Genomic DNA, 19,197 nt, shown 5'->3' with positions numbered 1-19,197 from the left:
TGGAGACTCCAACAATCAGCGGAAATCGAACCTAGATGAAAGTGTTACGAAACTTTCTTAGTACAGCCGAATCCACACTCATAATCCCTTAAATTCAAGCAAATGTACATTTATTTTTGTTTATGAACTAGTGATTATATGATTTCAAATAGGACATTGATATCCGTATACGAAGCCTATCTTGATAGGCTTTCATCCGTCAGAGGTTTGTCATGGCGTTATGGTACTGTTTGGACTCGGAGTCCAATCAAGAAAACGACAAGCTCGACAGGGTTAGTGTCGGCGAAAGAGTCTACTTGGATTTTAGGTCCAGTAATGTTATTGAGATTCTTTGTGGGAAGCAAGTGTATTTGTGAAGTTAGGTACGCTTGGAGAAAGTTCGGGAAATATTAAACACTCCTAAAATCGTCCGGTGAACTCACCCGCCTTTTACTTAGCACTTCCAAATACATTCCGACTATTAATAACTCTTTTAAGCTTATGAGAATTGTGTGATATATATGAAATTTAACCAACTTGCATAGTTATATGATTTCAACTAGGACATTGATATCATTATAGAAAAATTTAGTCTTCATTGTCATATCAAGTTTAATGTTAAGTTTGAAAACACAAACTCAAAAACAAAAATATATTAAAAATAATGATTATTTAATATCGTGCATTTTTATTTTGCATCATATTAAAACATTAATTTTCTGATTTATGCCATGCTTTGAGGGATTGCTCGAATAGTAGAAAGGTTTGGGAAGGGGTCCTTCCTCACCACATCCTTCCTTCCTTTATGGGGTTCTCTGATATTGACTGGTTCTCTGAAGGCGTTAATGGGAATTTGTTGGCCAGTATGGAGTACATGGCTATTCTCTTCGCTATTATTGGTCACCAAATGTGGAAATGGAGGAATGAAGAGTTATTTGCTGAGAAGACTGTCTTTATTCCTGACCTCCGGTTTTACTTCTCGAAAAAACTCTCTGTTATTACAAAGAGTTTTGAAGGAGAGCTCCTGGTTCACCCCTCCCCGGTTAAAGAGGTCCAGTTAGTTGGTTGGAGGAAGCCCAGGGAAGGGGTTGTCAAGTTGAATACGGATGGCTCCTGCTGTAATATCCCGAATTTTCGAAATGATTCTTTAAAAATAAATCTAATTATATGTATAATTTTAATTATTTGCCTTTGAAGTTAATTATTAATTTTGGGTTTTTCATATTATAATATTTTATAATCTATGGAATTTATGGCTTTTATAATACTAATATTTTTTTTTATGTATTTCCTATATAAAAAAAAAAAGAACAAAAAGAAAAGGAAAAAAAAAAGAACAGTGTTTCGATTTTTTTGGTTAATTAGTGTATTTTGTCAACAATAACTCTTATGTTAATATAATATCTTTTTATTCTCCTATATTAAGTTATCTATTTTAGTTTAAACTCTTAACAAATAAATAATCAAATAAAAACAGTTTTTAAAGAGTAACATTCTCTGCACAAAATCGTGTTCTTCTCCTTTCCACCGAAACACTTTATTTTAACCGTATTCATCGATTTTGAACAAGTTGGGAAGCAATTGATCTAACTCTTCAAACAACAAAAGGTAATTTACATTAGTTGTTTGTTCTTTTATAAAACCATATATTTATTATAAAAATTCACTTATTTCGATCCCCAATAGTTTAGTTTGACTCAATTTTATTTGGATTGTAGATTTTATTAAGTATGATAGAAAATTTTGGAGTAATTTTAGTTGGATTGATTGAATAGGAAATTTGACGGTATTCAGATGGATTGGGAAAATTGATAACTAAGCTTTGGATCTGGCTATTATTTGGAGTTCGAGGTGAGTGGTAATTATGGTTCATGACACTATTTGTTTAATTTTGAAATCTCTGGCATGAAATCTGTTTGATAAAAGTATTTCATTTAAAACATCTTTATGTCCTTTAAGGATTAATATTAAAACGTTTGATAAAAATAGTTCGATCCGATTTTTAAATTTATCTCCTATTTTCGTTCATTTAAAACAGTTTGATGGATTTTCCTAAAAATGTTATTTGTTCAAAATAGTCATTGTTTAGTTAGATGATAAACATTTTCTTGAGCTTAAACTTATTTGTCAAATATTCTTTGCATTAGAGCGTAGGCTTCTGGGAACATGCCTTTTATATATTAGTTTTTTTTATAACATTTATTTATTTGGAAAGGTAAAACTATTTTGAGGTTATATTTAATTTTGTTCATCGATTGATTTATCTGTTTCCGTTTGTATTGAAGATCTGAAATTTTAATTGAATTCTGTCATCTGGATATTTAAGTTATTTGAAAAATATTATGAGATATAATTTACACACTTTGAAACCGGTACATGTGCTCAGTATTATCTGTATCTGTTTTCATGTCTCACTGACCTTCATATTAGGCTTGCATTATTTGTTATTGTTTTATCTGTGTACGTGTTTGTCTTTGTGTCAGTTGTATTAGAATCATGCATAAGGTCAGTGAAGACATTCTGTATCTGAATCTGGTAGCGCTATATCTGTTATCTGGCCTTTGGCAATGTGGAATATCATTATTCTAATGTTACTGTACCGTGGTTTTGATCATATCTGTAATTTAATTATTATTATTCGATTTACTTGATTTGAGCAAATATCGCAATATTATTTAATTTCTCTGCACCATCGTGTTTTGGTAAATCCTCAAAACAAATTTGAAACTTATCTGCATATCTATCTGTTCCCCGTCTGTTGTGCTATCATTATCACTCACTGAGATTTTCGCTCGCATAGACGAAATCTCATACCACGTTGATTTTATATTTTTCAGATTAAGATCTCTATAGCTGCGCAGACATTTGGGTTCGATGTTGAAAGAGGATATTATTAGTTAGATATTGCTATTGTACTGATTTGGAGACTTTTGGATAAATTTATGGTATATACTTCTTCACAGTTTAAGTTGTATCATCAGGCTAGAAGCCTTTATTAGTTAAACAAGTATTAATTTGCACTTTGAATTTGAGGCTAGCATAGGTTAAGGTAGTCTTAATTTATGCGCCGGTCATGGCCAGGTTCGGGTCGTGACAAAAGTGGTATCAGAGCCAGGCTGTAGATTTTATGGGATACTTTTATGGATCAAGTTATCCTTTGGAATGAAGGTGTCTTATTCAAATTTTGGGTTATAACAATTGTAGGTTTTTTTGGTGCATATAATTTTGGAGTTAGTTAGATATAAGTTTGTTGTATATATTTTATAGGCCTTTAGTGGGAGCAAGGTTATTATGTTGAATTGATTTGAGCACCACTTTGGTAATGATGTGCTAATTGGTATATGGTTTTGGATAGGCGAATTGGAAGGGTGATTATAGTGTTCATTATTTTAACTGATTAGTATTGATAGTGGGAATTTAAGTTTGTTTGGTTAGAACTTTAAATTGGCATATTATATAATTTGAAAGTATAAATGGTTTGGAGAACTATACCAAAGTCTATTTGGAGTTTTAGTGATTGATAGGTTCGAGTTATATAAAATTTGAATGTTATAGATTTTATGAGCTATTGTGAGTGTAGTCACTCTGGTACATAGAATTTGTTGATCAATTAAGTTGTGAGTATAGATTTTCTAGGCTCTGAATTAATGTGGATTAAGGTGATTGAGAGTTTTACAAATTAAAGTTTTGAGTTATATCCAGAACATAAAATGTTGTAATCGTATTAGACAACGAAATTAAAATGTGTTTGAGGTTTAGTGTTTCGACAGTATAAGAATAAAGAATTTGAACTTGTTATATATATGCAGTACTGGCAGTTTTGGTATCGAGTTATTCATTGGAGGTTGTTTTACAAAATAAATGTTATGGCCATTATAAGAGTAAAGCTACCGATTCCTTTATGTTACATAGGTCCAATTAAAGGATTTGAATGGTTATAGATTTTCTTTTTGGATCTTTAGTGTTGGTTTGGTCATTATTTGGAGTTGGTCTCATTAAAAATTTAGTTATCAAATTATCATAATAAATGATCATTTTATGTATTGCTTTCATGGTTGGGGAAAGTAAATTGAATGGACGTGTGTATTGGAGTTTTAGTGCTTTATAGAGCCTTTATCACCGCATTATAAATTATTAAGATATTAGTAAGGTTTAAGTCACTTTTATTTGGAGATTGTTTGATCTAGTTCATATTTACTTAAGGCTTATAATGAAAGTGACTTATAAATATTTGGAGGATCAAATTGAAAGTGTTTTAGATTTAGTTAATTTATTTTGAGACTTTAATGATTGAGAATATATATATACTATATAATTGATATATGGTTTTGGATGGTGAAATTATGGTGAATATATGATTATGTTGATATTTGAAACACTTAGAGTTAAGAAGGCAAAAAGAGTGAGTGGAAGTTGTCTGAGCAGTGCCTTGAAGGACTAGATGCAATAATTAATTAGAATGAAAAATAAGAATATAAATATTGTTCATTCAATATATTGAAAGTAAATAGTATGGGTAAAGTGTTCTGGTAAATCGGTGTTATATCTAGACATTGAGATTAGCAAGAATGTGTTTAGCTCACTTTCTCTTTTAAGTGTAAAGTGAAAAAAAAAAAACCTCTTGTTAGTTTTCTAGGTTGATTGAGATAATCAGGAGGATATATGGTTTAAGAACATGTGGAGTTAGTTTAGATGTAACTATTGAAAGATGGTAGGATATCAATGTTGACAGTTTATATGATTAAGTTCAGCAGACGTGCAGTGCTGATTTAAAATAAGGTAGTGTCTAAACTTTTGGTAGACTTTTATGTTTGAAATTTCGAGGACGAAATTTTATTAAGAGGGAGAGAATGTAATATCCCGAATTTTCGAAATGATTCTTTAAAAATAAATCTAATTATATGTATAATTTTAATTATTTGCCTTTGAAGTTAATTATTAATTTTGGGTTTTTCATATTATAATATTTTATAATCTATGGAATTTATGGCTTTTATAATACTAATATTTTTTTTTATGTATTTCCTATATAAAAAAAAAGAACAAAAAGAAAAGGAAAAAAAAAGAACAGTGTTTCGATTTTTTTGGTTAATTAGTGTATTTTGTCAACAATAACTCTTATGTTAATATAATATCTTTTTATTCTCCTATATTAAGTTATCTATTTTAGTTTAAACTCTTAACAAATAAATAATCAAATAAAAACAGTTTTTAAAGAGTAACATTCTCTGCACAAAATCGTGTTCTTCTCCTTTCCACCGAAACACTTTATTTTAACCGTATTCATCGATTTTGAACAAGTTGGGAAGCAATTGATCTAACTCTTCAAACAACAAAAGGTAATTTACATTAGTTGTTTGTTCTTTTATAAAACCATATATTTATTATAAAAATTCACTTATTTCGATCCCCAATAGTTTAGTTTGACTCAATTTTATTTGGATTGTAGATTTTATTAAGTATGATAGAAAATTTTGGAGTAATTTTAGTTGGATTGATTGAATAGGAAATTTGACGGTATTCAGATGGATTGGGAAAATTGATAACTAAGCTTTGGATCTGGCTATTATTTGGAGTTCGAGGTGAGTGGTAATTATGGTTCATGACACTATTTGTTTAATTTTGAAATCTCTGGCATGAAATCTGTTTGATAAAAGTATTTCATTTAAAACATCTTTATGTCCTTTAAGGATTAATATTAAAACGTTTGATAAAAATAGTTCGATCCGATTTTTAAATTTATCTCCTATTTTCGTTCATTTAAAACAGTTTGATGGATTTTCCTAAAAATGTTATTTGTTCAAAATAGTCATTGTTTAGTTAGATGATAAACATTTTCTTGAGCTTAAACTTATTTGTCAAATATTCTTTGCATTAGAGCGTAGGCTTCTGGGAACAGGCCTTTTATATATTAGTTTTTTTTATAACATTTATTTATTTGGAAAGGTAAAACTATTTTGAGGTTATATTTAATTTTGTTCATTGATTGATTTATCTGTTTCCGTTTGTATTGAAGATCTGAAATTTTAATTAGATTCTGTCATCTGGATATTTAAGTTATTTGAAAAATATTATGAGATATAATTTACACACTTTGAAACCGGTACATGTGCTCAGTATTATCTGTATCTGTTTTCATGTCTCACTGACCTTCATATTAGGCTTGCATTATTTGTTATTGTTTTATCTGTGTACGTGTTTGTCTTTGTGTCAGTTGTATTAGAATCATGCATAAGGTCAGTGAAGACATTCTGTATCTGAATCTGGTAGCGCTATATCTGTTATCTGGCCTTTGGCAATGTGGAATATCATTATTCTAATGTTACTGTACCGTGGTTTTGATCATATCTGTAATTTAATTATTATTATTCGATTTACTTGATTTGAGCAAATATCGCAATATTATTTAATTTCTCTGCACCATCGTGTTTTGGTAAATCCTCAAAACAAATTTGAAACTTATCTGCATATCTGTCTGTTCCCCGTCTGTTGTGCTATCATTATCACTCACTGAGATTTTCGCTCGCATAGACGAAATCTCATACCACGTTGATTTTATATTTTTCAGATTAAGATCTCTATAGCTGCGCAGACATTTGGGTTCGATGTTGAAAGAGGATATTATTAGTTAGATATTGCTATTGTACTGATTTGGAGACTTTTGGATAAATTTATGGTATATACTTCTTCACAGTTTAAGTTGTATCATCAGGCTAGAAGCCTTTATTAGTTAAACAAGTATTAATTTGCACTTTGAATTTGAGGCTAGCATAGGTTAAGGTAGTCTTAATTTATGCGCCGGTCATGGCCAGGTTCGGGTCGTGACACCTGCCTTAGTAATGGCAGAATTGCTGCTGGTGGAGTTCTTCGGGATGCTGGTGGCGCCTGGCTGGCTGGGTTTACCCATAACTTAGGTACGGGCTCCTCCTTTACTGCGGAGCTCTGGGGGATCTTGTCTGGCATTAAACTCGCCATTCGCATGGGTGTTAAAAGACTTTCGGTGGAGTCTGACAATTTGGAGGCTATCAACAAGATTTCGGATAGACAGACTGTTTGTCTTAAGAGTCAGAATCTCATTAAAGTCATCTTGAGGCTTCGTCCTGCCTTCGATTCTCTTACCTTCTCCCATATTTATAGGGAGCAAAACCGCGTGGCGGATCGCTTGGCAGCTGCTGGGCATGGGGGGATGTTAGGTGTTTCTACCCTTTCCGTTCCTCCTTCTTTTCTGTTACCTTCTCTTCTTGAGGATAGGATTGGGGTCAGTCTTCCTAGACTGATCCCGGGTTAGGTTTTTGTTTGTTTGTTTTTTTTCTTCCCTTCTTATCAAAAAAAAAAATAACATAATTAAAGTAAACTAATTAGAGTATTATTTTACTAAAATGTCATATGAAATGTGAAATATTTTATTAATTAATATTTAATTTGAAAAATAATTCAATATTTTGTTAATTTTATAACATCATAAATAAGTGAAATAGTTCTATTTTGGCTATGAACTTATCATTATGAATCAGATAAAGGGTGTATATGATCAACTTCAAACCAACTAATCAAATTAAAAAAAAGTTATAAAGTTTATTCAACTATTATTAAAAATGGAAACATTATCAACACAAAAGCATCATCTAAATAATTAGGAGCAACAATATTAATAAAGAAATTAGTATTGGAACGAGAATGGCGAGCCATTCAATGAGTCACACCGTTTGCTAATCTAGGAAAAAAAGCTACAGAACAATCTGAGTGGATAAGTAACAAATCTCGAATTTCTTCAATAACAAATCCGTACTCATTAATATCATGAGCTTTTGTTGAAATGCGATCCACCACTCTTTTGACATCTGTTTCGAACTGAACATTATGAAAGTGGAGTGAAACTATCTAGAGTATCGTGCCACAGAGAGTCAACGTCTCAGCCAACAAAAGTTGAATACCACCTACCGCAAAAGAGATGCAACACACAATAAAATTGCTGGTATAACGCCGAATAATTGTTCCCATACCAAAACTATTTTCTGATTGAAACACGGCCGCATCAACATTACACTTAACATAACCAACAACTAGGTTCTGCCAATAGACCGCCGTCTGTCAATTAAAGTTTATCTGAATGGTAAAGTTTGCAAGTTGTAGCTAATGATTTCGTGTTTGAATTTTAGTATACTTAAAAAGTTTAATTCAGAAAGCATCCATTTAAAGGGTGTTTTTGACAAACATCGAATTTTTGACAAACATCGAATCGAGAAATCAGATTGATTATAAAAAATAAATAAAAAAAAGTTAATGTCTTTTATTTCACAAGATCAAGAAGTATGAGGAGAGATTTTTAAAAACAGTAGAAATTCATGGTCCATGGATCTAATTTGCAAAAAGGCTCTGGGATAAAAATCTAAACATATAAATAAAATAATTTTCCATTTTTCATCCGACGGACTTCGCGCTTTTTTCGTTGTCTCTTCCCTCGACTCCCCCCTCTGAAAATCCATCCCCAGAACCATGATCTTGCCATTTCTGTTCAACGAAATTAATTAAATTTTTTTTATCTATAGAATTTCAACATTCTTCGTTTCACTTTCTCGTTGGATTTGCTCACGATAGTGCTTCACTTTTCTCTTCAGATCTGTAAGTTCTCTTCCTCTTTCTGTGTTTTCTTTCCATTTCTTATTTTTTTTTTATCAAAAACCCTAATGCTTATATTTTCCTTATTATCATTCCCTTGACATGAATTTTTATTGATAGATGTTTTATTATGTTAAATGGAGATTCGTGTTCAGTTTCTCCTTGTTCGGTTGCTGAGAAAACTGGAGGAACTGAAACCAAGAACAGTGAATTTTCTTTTCTAATATTTTCGGTTGGATTTGTACATGAGAAATTGTTCTTCCTGCTTCTATGGTCTCCCTTTTGGCAAATTGTTCAAAATTGCTGTCTGTAGTGAGTATTTAGATCGATGGTTAAAGCTGATAACTTGGTGTTTTGTGGATGACAAGTGATTTTCTATACGCCTTCCTCCTTGATTTGCATCGCCTTCTGGGGCTGCGAGATGTGGTTTGGACAAAAATCCGTTGGTATGACTTGGAGGAAGTGACTAATTTTCATTTCTCTCTATACATTGAAGAAACTGGGAAAAATGTTTCAGTTTTGCATTTAATCCGTGTTTTACTCTACAGATTTTCAATAGTCTGAATCCTAATTCTGTTGCTAAATAATGTGTATTGGCTATGGTTATCCCTTTGATACAAATATACTTACAATGTGTGTATGCTCCATTTCAGTTTTTCTAATAGCTTGTTGCATCATTCTTAGTTCAGTTTCGGTTGTATATTTCATCTTCTTTTTAGCTTATATGTACTTCTTCCAGGTATCTATTATTTTATTGACATATATCGTAGCAAGTGGAGTTGAAGTTTAGGAGCATGCTCTGTGGAGTTAGTTACTGTCCAGATGTTGTCATAACTGGAAGGAGGCAATGGAGAAGAACATAGCCAATTCTCCAACTTCTGAAACAGCAGGACAAGTTACAGTTGATTTTCTCAAAGATGACGGGACAAAACTAATAGAAAAATCTAAAGAAGTAAAAAATGACGATTCTGAACTTCACGAGGATAATAGGATATTTGACTATGGTGAAAATGTTGATGTGACTAGTCTCTCAGAAGATGGTATTAAACATGATGATTCCGGTAAGATGGATGCAGTTATGGATCTTGAGTCTATATCCCAAGGGGGGACATTGAGCAATGATATTGAACAAGTTCATCAGGGTAAGGAGATGGATGAGGAAAAGAATTTCAAGTCTAAGGTTGAAGAAGAAAATACACAAACTACCAGAGAGAATTTTGGTGATAATATTAAACACAATATGTTTGGTGAGGTAAATTCGAACATGGATCTTGACTCTAACTCCCAACAAGGATTATTGAACAATGAGATTGAACATGTTGAGCAGGGTGAGAAGATGGATGATGAACAAAATTTCAAGTCCAATGTTGTAGAAGAAACAAAGCAAACTATCAGAGAAAATTGTGGAGAGCTAAATACGAACCCGGATCTTGAGTGTAAATCCCAGCAAGGAACAGTGAACAATAACATTGAACATGTTGAGCAGGTTGAGAAGGTGGATAAGGGAAATAACTTAGAGTTTAAACCCGGTGAAGAAACAGAGAAAACTACCAGAGAAGATTGCGGTGATAATGTAAAAAATGATGATTTGGGTGAGATGGATAGGATTATGGATCTTAAGTCTATATCTGTACTAGGAAGTTTAAGTAATGATATTGGACAAGTTGATCAGGTTGAAAAGATAGATGAAAGAAAGAATATGGAGTCTAAACCTGAAGAAGACACAAAGCAAATTCCTAAGGAGAATCATGGTGAGGAGTCAAATCCTACTTTGGATGGAACAAAGGTGCCTGTATTACAGACCAAGAGGTGCGTATCTTTTAGTTCTGTGGGGGCTGATACGCGAACTGAGGAACCTGTTCAGCATGAGAAGGGTAAGAAACTTAGGGACCTAGTCAAGAGTAAAAGTGTGGTTGCTGTCACAAGTTTTCTGCGTGCGGTCTCTGGGAAGTTTAATTCTGATGAAGAAAAGCATGCTTCAGATTCAGCTAATAATAGAGAAGTCACAAAAGTTTCTCAAAAACCAGGAGAGAGATCTGCATGGAATCCTCTAAGCTTTATTACTCGCGATAATGATGCTGGAAACAAGAGTGAGCAGGGGGAGGAAGTTGCACAAGCACCTGAACCATTACTCACGAAAGGAAGAGTTATACTGTTTACTAGATTAGGGTGTCAAAGTTGTAAAGAGATTAGGCTATTTTTGTATAATAAGAGGCTTAGATATGTTGAGATAAACATTGATGTGTACCCAGGTAGAAAGCGGGAGCTAGAGAAATTTATTGGTTCTTGCATTGTTCCTAACGTGTTCTTTAATGAAGTTGCTATTGGAGGATTGAGTGAGCTCAGGAGCTTGGATGAATCAGGTAAACTTGAAGAAAAAATTGATTATTTGATTACTGAAGAACCAGCATATGAGGCTCCTCTACCTCCTTTTTCTGGTGAAGATGATGTGTCCAGCATTGGCCCTACTGATGAATTAGCTCTTCTCGTACGGAAAATGAAAGAATCCATAGTTGTTAAGGATCGCTTTTATAAAATGCGAAGGTTCTCAAGATGTTTTCTAGGTTCAGATGCTGTTGATTTCTTATCAAAAGATCAGGTCTTGGAAAGGGAAGAGGTCTGCTTGTTTTTCTTGTTTTCCTTTTTGTTATATCTATATATGGTCTCATAATCTTAAATAATTTTGTTATCATTTTATTTTGGTTTAGTTCTCACTCTTTGGTGAGTTCTCTTAAAATGTAAGATGCAGTCACTTTTCTCATCGGTTTCATTATTTAACATGGTTTAATATTTTTTTCCCTAAACTAATTTCATTGCGGTGAATATGAAGTTTATCACAAGTTCAAAATAGAGGCACTTCAGACATTCTTGATGCTTCTCTTTAAAATTTTGTGATCTCCAATTTGGCAGCTTTTGATGTCTGAAATTTCTAATTGTACTCGGATTAAGAAATTTTGTTGGCTACTTATGGTATTTGGATTAATAGCTTCATGTTTGAACTCTTTTTCCAACTCGAAGCGTTCCTATTGGTCCAGTATGGTTTGTGAATTGTTTTTTTTTTTTTTTTTTGGAATGAATGAGCCAGTGATTTCCTGATTGAAATTTTAGAAACTTCATGTCTTGCTATTTTCCTGCACTTTGATACAGGCTGTTGAATTCGGGCGGAAGCTGGCAACCAAACTGTTTATTCAACATGTTCAACAGTGAGTTCCTTGAAATCTTTTCAAATAAGATTTGTTTATTCTTGATATTCTTAACTGACTTTTTCTTTGTTTGCTCTTTATTGTACTTATAACTATAGGGAGAACCTATTTGAGGATGGTAACCACTTGTACTGGTTCTTGGATGATAATCCTAATGTGTCATCTCAATGTCACAACATTCTAGGTATAAGCGAGATAAAGCAGAAACCCACACGGGAAATTGCATCAAGGCTGCGATTTTTGTCCAATGCTATCTATGAGGCCTACTTATCTGAAGATGGAAAGCATATCGACTACCGAACTATTCATGGAAGCGAGGAATTTGCAAGGTTTGCTGCATTTTATTTGCTTAAAATTGATGGAATTGAGTTTTCTTATCTCCATTTTGTTTTGAATAGCGCAAAGGCTTCTAATTCGGCTAATTGGGCCAATTACTTACCCGCATTTCTTTCATAGCTTAACTGATAAAACATATTATTATTAGGTATCTAAGGATAATTCATGAGCTCCAGAGGGCAGAATTTCAAGATATGTCGAGGGAAGATAAGCTTGCATTTTTCATCAATCTTTATAACATGATGACAGTTCATGCAATATTGGTTTTGGGTCATCCAAGTGGACCAGCTGAGAGAAGGAAGTTGCTAGGAGACTTCAAGTATGTGATAGGTGGATGCTCTTATTCACTTTCAGACATTCAAAATGGCATTTTAAGGTGCAACCAGCGGCTGCCCTATACTCTTACAAAACCTTTTGGGGTGAACGATAAACGTGCCAAGGTGATTGATCTGAATTCTAGATTATTGGCTCTAACTTGTCCAGTGTTTTCCTTGATTATGGCTATTGGCTTTATTGCAACCAGTAGTATTAGTGGTGATTTTTTTACAGCACATGCTTTCGCTTTTTTCTTCTGCTCTCCTCTTTCTTTCTTATTTTTCTTCAAAAGGTGGGATTAGAGTTGAAGGAAGTTAAAGCAGGGTTTGGGAGACATTAAATATTTACTCTCTTCAAATTTTATTTGGGAAGACTTTTTTTCTTTTCTTTTTTCCCCCTTTTGTTCTAAGAAAAAGTAACAAATTTGACCAATTTTCCCACTGATTATCTACCAGTTCCTCATTATAGAAGTTCAGACTGCAATCAGTTTTCAGAAAACGAATATCAGCATTTATTTAAGGGAAAAATACAAAAAAATGCCTGTGTTTGCCAAATTTGCAACCAGAGGCCTGTGGTTTAAAACGTTGCAAATAGAGGTCTGTGGTATGTTTTATTATTAATATATGTTATCTTCCATTTTCTGTCGGGTAGAATACAACCATGCCCCCTGAACTATAGCGTTACTAACATTATGACCCTTAAACTTCATTTCTTTGATATAAAAATCCTTGAACTTATATTATTGTAGCATTAAAGTCCAAATTAACAAAACTTGTAAAAAAAATTCACGAAATAATGACCTGGACAAATGTGACTACATCATTGACTTTCTTTTGGTCCATGTCACCAAAAATTATGGTCAAATATCTATTTACCCTCATCATTTTGTTAATTTTTAATGGATTTTTACTGATTTGCTTTGATATTACATAATGTAAGTTCAAAGATTTTTATGTTCAGAAATAAAGTTTAGAGGCCCTAATGTTAATAGCTGTATTATATAGTTCAGTAGCCATGGATGTAATGTATCCCTTTTCTGTCTGAATACTAGTCTTTCGTTTCCGCCTTTTTCATGGCCCAAAGTAGGAGAAAAGGAGGATAATAAAGACTAATATTCAAAGACAGGCAAAGGAACCGTCTCTTCTATGTATAACACAGGGAAAGGATTTTCTCTTGTATTTAAGGGTAAAGAACACAAGGCAGAAGCAGGATCAATCTTGATCGTGATTTTGAACTCGTACTATGTCTTTGACAGGATGTTTTTCACTTAAATTTCTCCTTAAGTTGGGCATAGATTTCAGTGACCGAGTTAGTATCTAATTCTCAGTTCATCTTCTGTTTCAGATGTGTATTCCTTATCCAGAGCCTCTAATTCATTTTGCATTGGTTTTGGGTACCCGATCTGGGCCTGCACTTCGATGCTACTCACCTGGGAACATTGACAAAGAGTTGATGGATTCTGCCCGTAGTTTCTTGAGAGGTGGAGGACTTATTGTTGATTTGGATTCTAAGGTTGCTTATCTCAGTAAGCTCCTTAAATGGTGAGTTTTGTTTCTTTAGGGCCTGTATTGCATCACTTTATCTAGTTTCTCAAAGTTAATCTTTGATCTCCTCTCCTAAATACACAGCAAAACAGACAATCAAATTAACGTGCATGCTAGCTAGCAAAAGAGCAAACTATAACGTGTCAACCATAGTTATCAAAGGCGCGCCTCAGCCCAAAAGGTGCTAGGCTCTAGATATGTCTCTTGAGAAGCCAAAAGACGGGCTCTATTCAAGAGGTGCGCCTTGGGCAATTTTTTAATCCAAACTATTTTTTTAGGGTTCCAAGTTAAAAAATGGTTGTTTCAGTTTCAACGCATCCCTTTCTATATCATCCACTGTTGAAGAAAGTGCGTATCATACTAGAGTAGGAAAAATTATCATGAATACATCTACTTCGAGTGCTAGGCCTAGGCAAAGGAGAAGGCTAAAGCACCATCTTCTAGTAGTCGAGAAAGAACTCCTTAGAGATGAGGAGGGAGAAGAATCTGGCTTTATAGATGACTACCTTGAAGATGAAGAGGATAAGACTGAGAACCTTGAAGGTGAAGAGGATAAGACTGAGAACCTTGAAGATGAATTTGATGTTTGGAAATGATGATACTGGTGTAATGACTTTGATAAGACTATGGAGACTTTAGTTTCGAGGAGAAGTAGTTATTAGACTATTGCAACTGTTGCATAATCGATAATAAGGTCTAGTTACGCCCTATTTTTCCACTTATTAATTTGATTCTAAATTGTCGCACAGGTTTAACGTGGACTTTGGCAAGACAGAGGTGGAGATTCTCAAGCATGCATCAAACTACTTGGAGCCTGCAAATTCCGAAGCTTTACTAGAAATGCTTGCCAATGATGAATTAAAGGTGATATACCAGCATTACGATTGGGGTTTGAACTTGTAGCATTAGTTTTTTCTCGCATTGATATACCTTGTCGGGGCAAAGTACGCACGAGGGAAGTACCATCTCAGTTTCGAGCAAAAAAGAAAGCAACTTTGTCTTGTTTATCAAGTGGTAAAGTTGCTTTGTTGTGCTTTCTTCGATTTTCGACAAGGTCATATATGATGTTTTCATTGTGTATTGAGATATACAATTAACAAATACTTGTAAATCTTCAAAAAAATAATGAACTAATACAAATTAAGAAGCCAATTCTGATATAGCTATAGTTTCTAAGAAATTCACGCTATTCCTTAAACGATTCCGTTGTTACCTGCCAAGATTTGGTATTTGTCTTTCCTTGTAAGATTGGTGCACTGAAATCCCAGAGTCTCAGCAATCTTAGTCTGAACATTATTAGCAACATCATACTTTGATATTCCTCCTAGTGTATGTGTCTGAGAAGCAGGCAGCTTGTCAAGAATTTTGACGAAGAATGCTGGTTTCGGGTTCAGGAAATGGAATATCGGGTCAAAGCACTTGAATCCTGAAGCTGTTGATCCATAGAACATGGAGATCTCCATGTTCATGGCGACAGGAACTATCTCATCTGTAATCTCCGCAAACAGCGGACTAAACCTCAGCAGGTATGGTTCCCTGCAAGTTGTTCCTTCGGGGCAAACCACCACATCACCCTGGCTAAGCATTCTGTTCATACTTTGTCTGTCTGTTTCGCGTTGTCGCGTTAAACGGACTGTTCCAATGGGCGAAATCGCTTCGTTGAATCTGCTCATGCTGTAGGTGACTGCACTTACTGGCTTCTTAAGAGCTAATGAGATGTAAATGGGGTCTAGTAGTGTTCTATGGTTACAAACATAGAGCACACCCGTCGGTTTTCCTTCGTTCTTCAACGACTGTTTCGGATTCGATATTCTGATCTCTGCTCCGCTTATGGCGTGGATTAAGCAGGAAATTTCGAAAGGCAGCAAAATCCCGACTGCCATTCTCGTAATGGAAAGGAATAAGCCGAAAGGTAGCCACATGAACATAGCAACTGTGGCAAATGGAGTTGGCCTGAAAACTAGTCTACTGTCATGGAAGATCAATGGTTTTGGATATCTTTCTTTGTTCAGAATTTGCCAATTTCTTTTCTCCCATTTGTTCACTGAGTATACCTCCTGTTGCCATACGAAAAACAAAATGCAAACTTTACGATTATGATTAGGACACGATCTACAAAAAATAATTTATCTGACACGATGTCATATATATAGATCATATAATACATTTACGATATAATTACGATACCATAACTCATTTTGACATCTCGAGTTATGTATTAAATGTCAAAACACAATTAGTTGAAATCGATTTTATAGTTTTTTTTTTGTTTGTAGTTATAAAAAAATTGTAAAAATCTCATTTCGAATTGTAAAAAAAAAAAGATTAAGGATTTGAGAATGAATATTCAATTATTATATGCATTTTTTTTTTTTTTTTTTTATAGAAACTATATTCATTTATGCTTTTTTTTTATTATTATTATTCTATAATCAGATAAACTATAAACGTGGATGAGAACTAATTGACAAATACGGTCCCTCAACTATATTCATGTTATTAAATTCCTTTTCCTCCTAACTAATTAAGTTAAATTCCACCTGCAACAGAAAGTTATAAGGACCAAATGACAAATATGGCCCATCATTTATTTAGTTGATTTGATGGAGCTCTAACTCGCTTTCTTCCCATTTCTAACATTTCAAAAAAAAAAAAAAAAAAAAAAAAGAAAGTTCCTAATTTTAAAATTCACGTACATTTTTCTATCAATAAATAAATAAATAAATAAATAATTCACCTACATTTTATCCATTTTTGGATTATACTTAATAATAAAAATAAAGTGTCACAATTAAAAAATATTGACAAAAAAGATATTAATACTAAAGGGGCTAATAGGTACTAACAATTTTTTTTTTGAAAGGACTAACAATTCCTTTTTCAAACAAATCCATCAAGTGATATATATATATATATATATATCACTAATTAAAATTATTACTTTTTTTATATAATTTTATACTGATTTAATTTAATTTTTTGACTTGAGTAATTAAGAGTTTAAATTGTTTGAACTCAGAGATTTTGACTTCGAATTCTAATTTACACAAAAAAATAAAATAATAAGAAAAATAGTGATATGACCAATCTTGAACAATTAATCAGATTCATTAAGTTTATAAAAAAAAAATCAGATTCATTAAAAAAAGTATAAATTAAATTAGGCTAGCTAAAGAAAATTTCATTTTTGTTGTTTTATTTCAAATAGTATATTATATATAAAGTGTTTGGATAGTGTTAAAAAAACACGTGTTTAATAACTATTTTTAAAGAAAAGCAATCTAATATCTACCAACTGCAACAATAAATAACAATTATCAAGATTTAAAGTTTTTATTTATTATCTTTTAATATTCTTCTATCCATTGTATGTTTCATCATGAACAATTTAAGTTAAAAAATAAAATCAAATTAAGAATAAGATACAAATTTAACTCTATGGTTATCAAAGGAGAGCGGATTTAGCATTAACTTTCAAAACAATGCAATCTTAAGCTTAACATTTACCCGACGGTGCAATTCAAACCTCATTTTTCCATTTATAATTTCATATTCTAACCACCCTCCGTGTAAGAACTGAAATTGCACATCTTTTGTTAATGAAAAAAAAACTCATATTCTATTAACGAGACCTGGAATTGCACCATCGGGTAAATTTTAGGCTTAAAATTACATTGTTTTGTATGCAAAAGCTAAATCCGCTCTCCCTGAATAACCATCAGACTAAATTTAATAAGAGAGAGTTAGAATTTATTCAACCTTACACTGGTGAAGAAGTTGCCTAAGGAGACAAGTGTTGGAAGAGCATCCAATACCAATTTTCTTATTACGATCAACATTAATCATCTTTAAACTATCTTTTTCCTCCATTAATCCCACAAAATACCCATAAACCACCCTTAATTCCCTCCCAATTACACTTTCCACCCCCATATAATCCTTCAAAAACCCCTCAACCATAATCCTAGGCAACTTAGTACTCACCCCAATCTTCTTTTCAAATCTCATAACACCTTCAAACCCTTCCAACCCAACATCTTCAAGAAAAAACTTAGGCAAAACAGCAGTTCCAGCCCTAAACCCATCTTTCCTAATCCCAAAAAAAGACACAAAGATCATAACTTTTAACCCCAAATTATCTTCCCCTAATAGACACACAAAAGGGTACAAAAGAAGCAAAATTAGGGCTCTGAATAACCCTCCTGCTTCAAAGGCTACAAGCATGAAATATGGGAATAAAGATTGAGACTTTAAGAGTGATCCTTCCATGTCAAAAACCACTGTTTTCTCTGAGAGTTCATTTGGGGGTTTTTGGAGGAGAGATGAGTGGTTTTGGAGGGGGATTGAATTGGTTGTTTTTGATTCTATGCCTAGTTTTCTTAGAAGGATTTTGGACAAAGAAAATAGGGTTTTGTTTAGCATTTTTGATGATTGGTAATTAGTTTGGAATGGGATAGTTTGGATGTGTTTTTTTTTTGGTGGGTTTTAATTTAAGGAGAGAAAGAAGAGTGGCATTGATAGTGTAAAAGGTGGCTGAAAAGATAGTGGTTTCATGCATTATATTATAGGCAACAAAAGGCATTTAGGTATGGGGATGGTGATATCATCATTCATTAAATATGAGTTTTGTGTAGAAGTTTTGGATAATATTTAGTGAAAAATGTTTGAGATCTTATTAGGAGGTTTTAACCTTTCATAAGTAGGTTTAGAGCATTATTTTTCTCTCTCCTATGTATTCGGTGGCGAATACATGATTGGTTGGTGTGGAGAGAGTGATTTTGCACGTCCGTGCGTAAAAAATATTTTTTTTCTAAATCAAACTTGTTTTTCGTATATATACGTGTTATAATCTGAGTGCTCAAGAACCAATTTTTAATTAAAATTTCTCAAAATTAAGGTAGATTGTGTCTAAGATTCTTAACATGTAAAAAAATGGATTCTTAACAATAAAAAAAAAAATTAGAAATTTGGATTAAGAAGAGCCTAACACTTCTTGGACCATCTTAGGGGTGCTAAACCAGCACGCCATTAATATTTCTTGGAGATAGGAGGTGGAACCGCTCCTGACCAGGCCAATTTATCAAATACTTAAGCAAAGTTCTACGTCAAATGTCCAATTTATCAAATACCTAATCAAAGTTTAATCAAATCGTCAATTTAACACCATAATCCTTAAATTTTATGGAGACAGGGGGCCGGAA

General features: G+C 33.0%; 2 protein-coding genes across 2 annotated transcripts; one reads left to right on the top strand and one right to left on the bottom strand.

The window, feature by feature from the left end:
• Nucleotides 1-8,423: 8,423 nt before the first annotated feature.
• On the top strand, nt 8,424-15,158 carry LOC136235872 (uncharacterized). The gene is made up of 7 exons (XM_066025945.1): nt 8,424-8,601; nt 9,338-11,215; nt 11,746-11,801; nt 11,900-12,130; nt 12,286-12,577; nt 13,797-13,993; nt 14,746-15,158. The coding sequence occupies exons 2-7, from the start codon at nt 9,446-9,448 to the stop codon at nt 14,897-14,899; spliced, it is 2,700 nt and encodes an 899-aa protein (XP_065882017.1). The 5' UTR covers nt 8,424-8,601; nt 9,338-9,445; the 3' UTR covers nt 14,900-15,158.
• Nucleotides 15,085-18,511, bottom strand: LOC136235873 (probable glycerol-3-phosphate acyltransferase 3). The gene is made up of 2 exons (XM_066025946.1): nt 17,756-18,511; nt 15,085-16,053 (listed from the first exon to the last, which is right to left on the bottom strand). Exons 1-2 carry the CDS (start codon nt 18,416-18,418, stop codon nt 15,190-15,192), a joined length of 1,527 nt encoding a protein of 508 aa, XP_065882018.1. The 5' UTR covers nt 18,419-18,511; the 3' UTR covers nt 15,085-15,189.
• Between the last annotated feature and the right edge of the window lie 686 nt (nt 18,512-19,197).

The sequence above is a fragment of the Euphorbia lathyris genome, chromosome 7, assembly GCF_963576675.1.
Source record: "Euphorbia lathyris chromosome 7, ddEupLath1.1, whole genome shotgun sequence".
Classification (NCBI taxonomy): domain Eukaryota; kingdom Viridiplantae; phylum Streptophyta; class Magnoliopsida; order Malpighiales; family Euphorbiaceae; genus Euphorbia; species Euphorbia lathyris.
The sequence above is the reverse complement of the archived record's forward strand: the minus strand, read 5'-3'. Positions and strand labels throughout refer to the sequence as shown.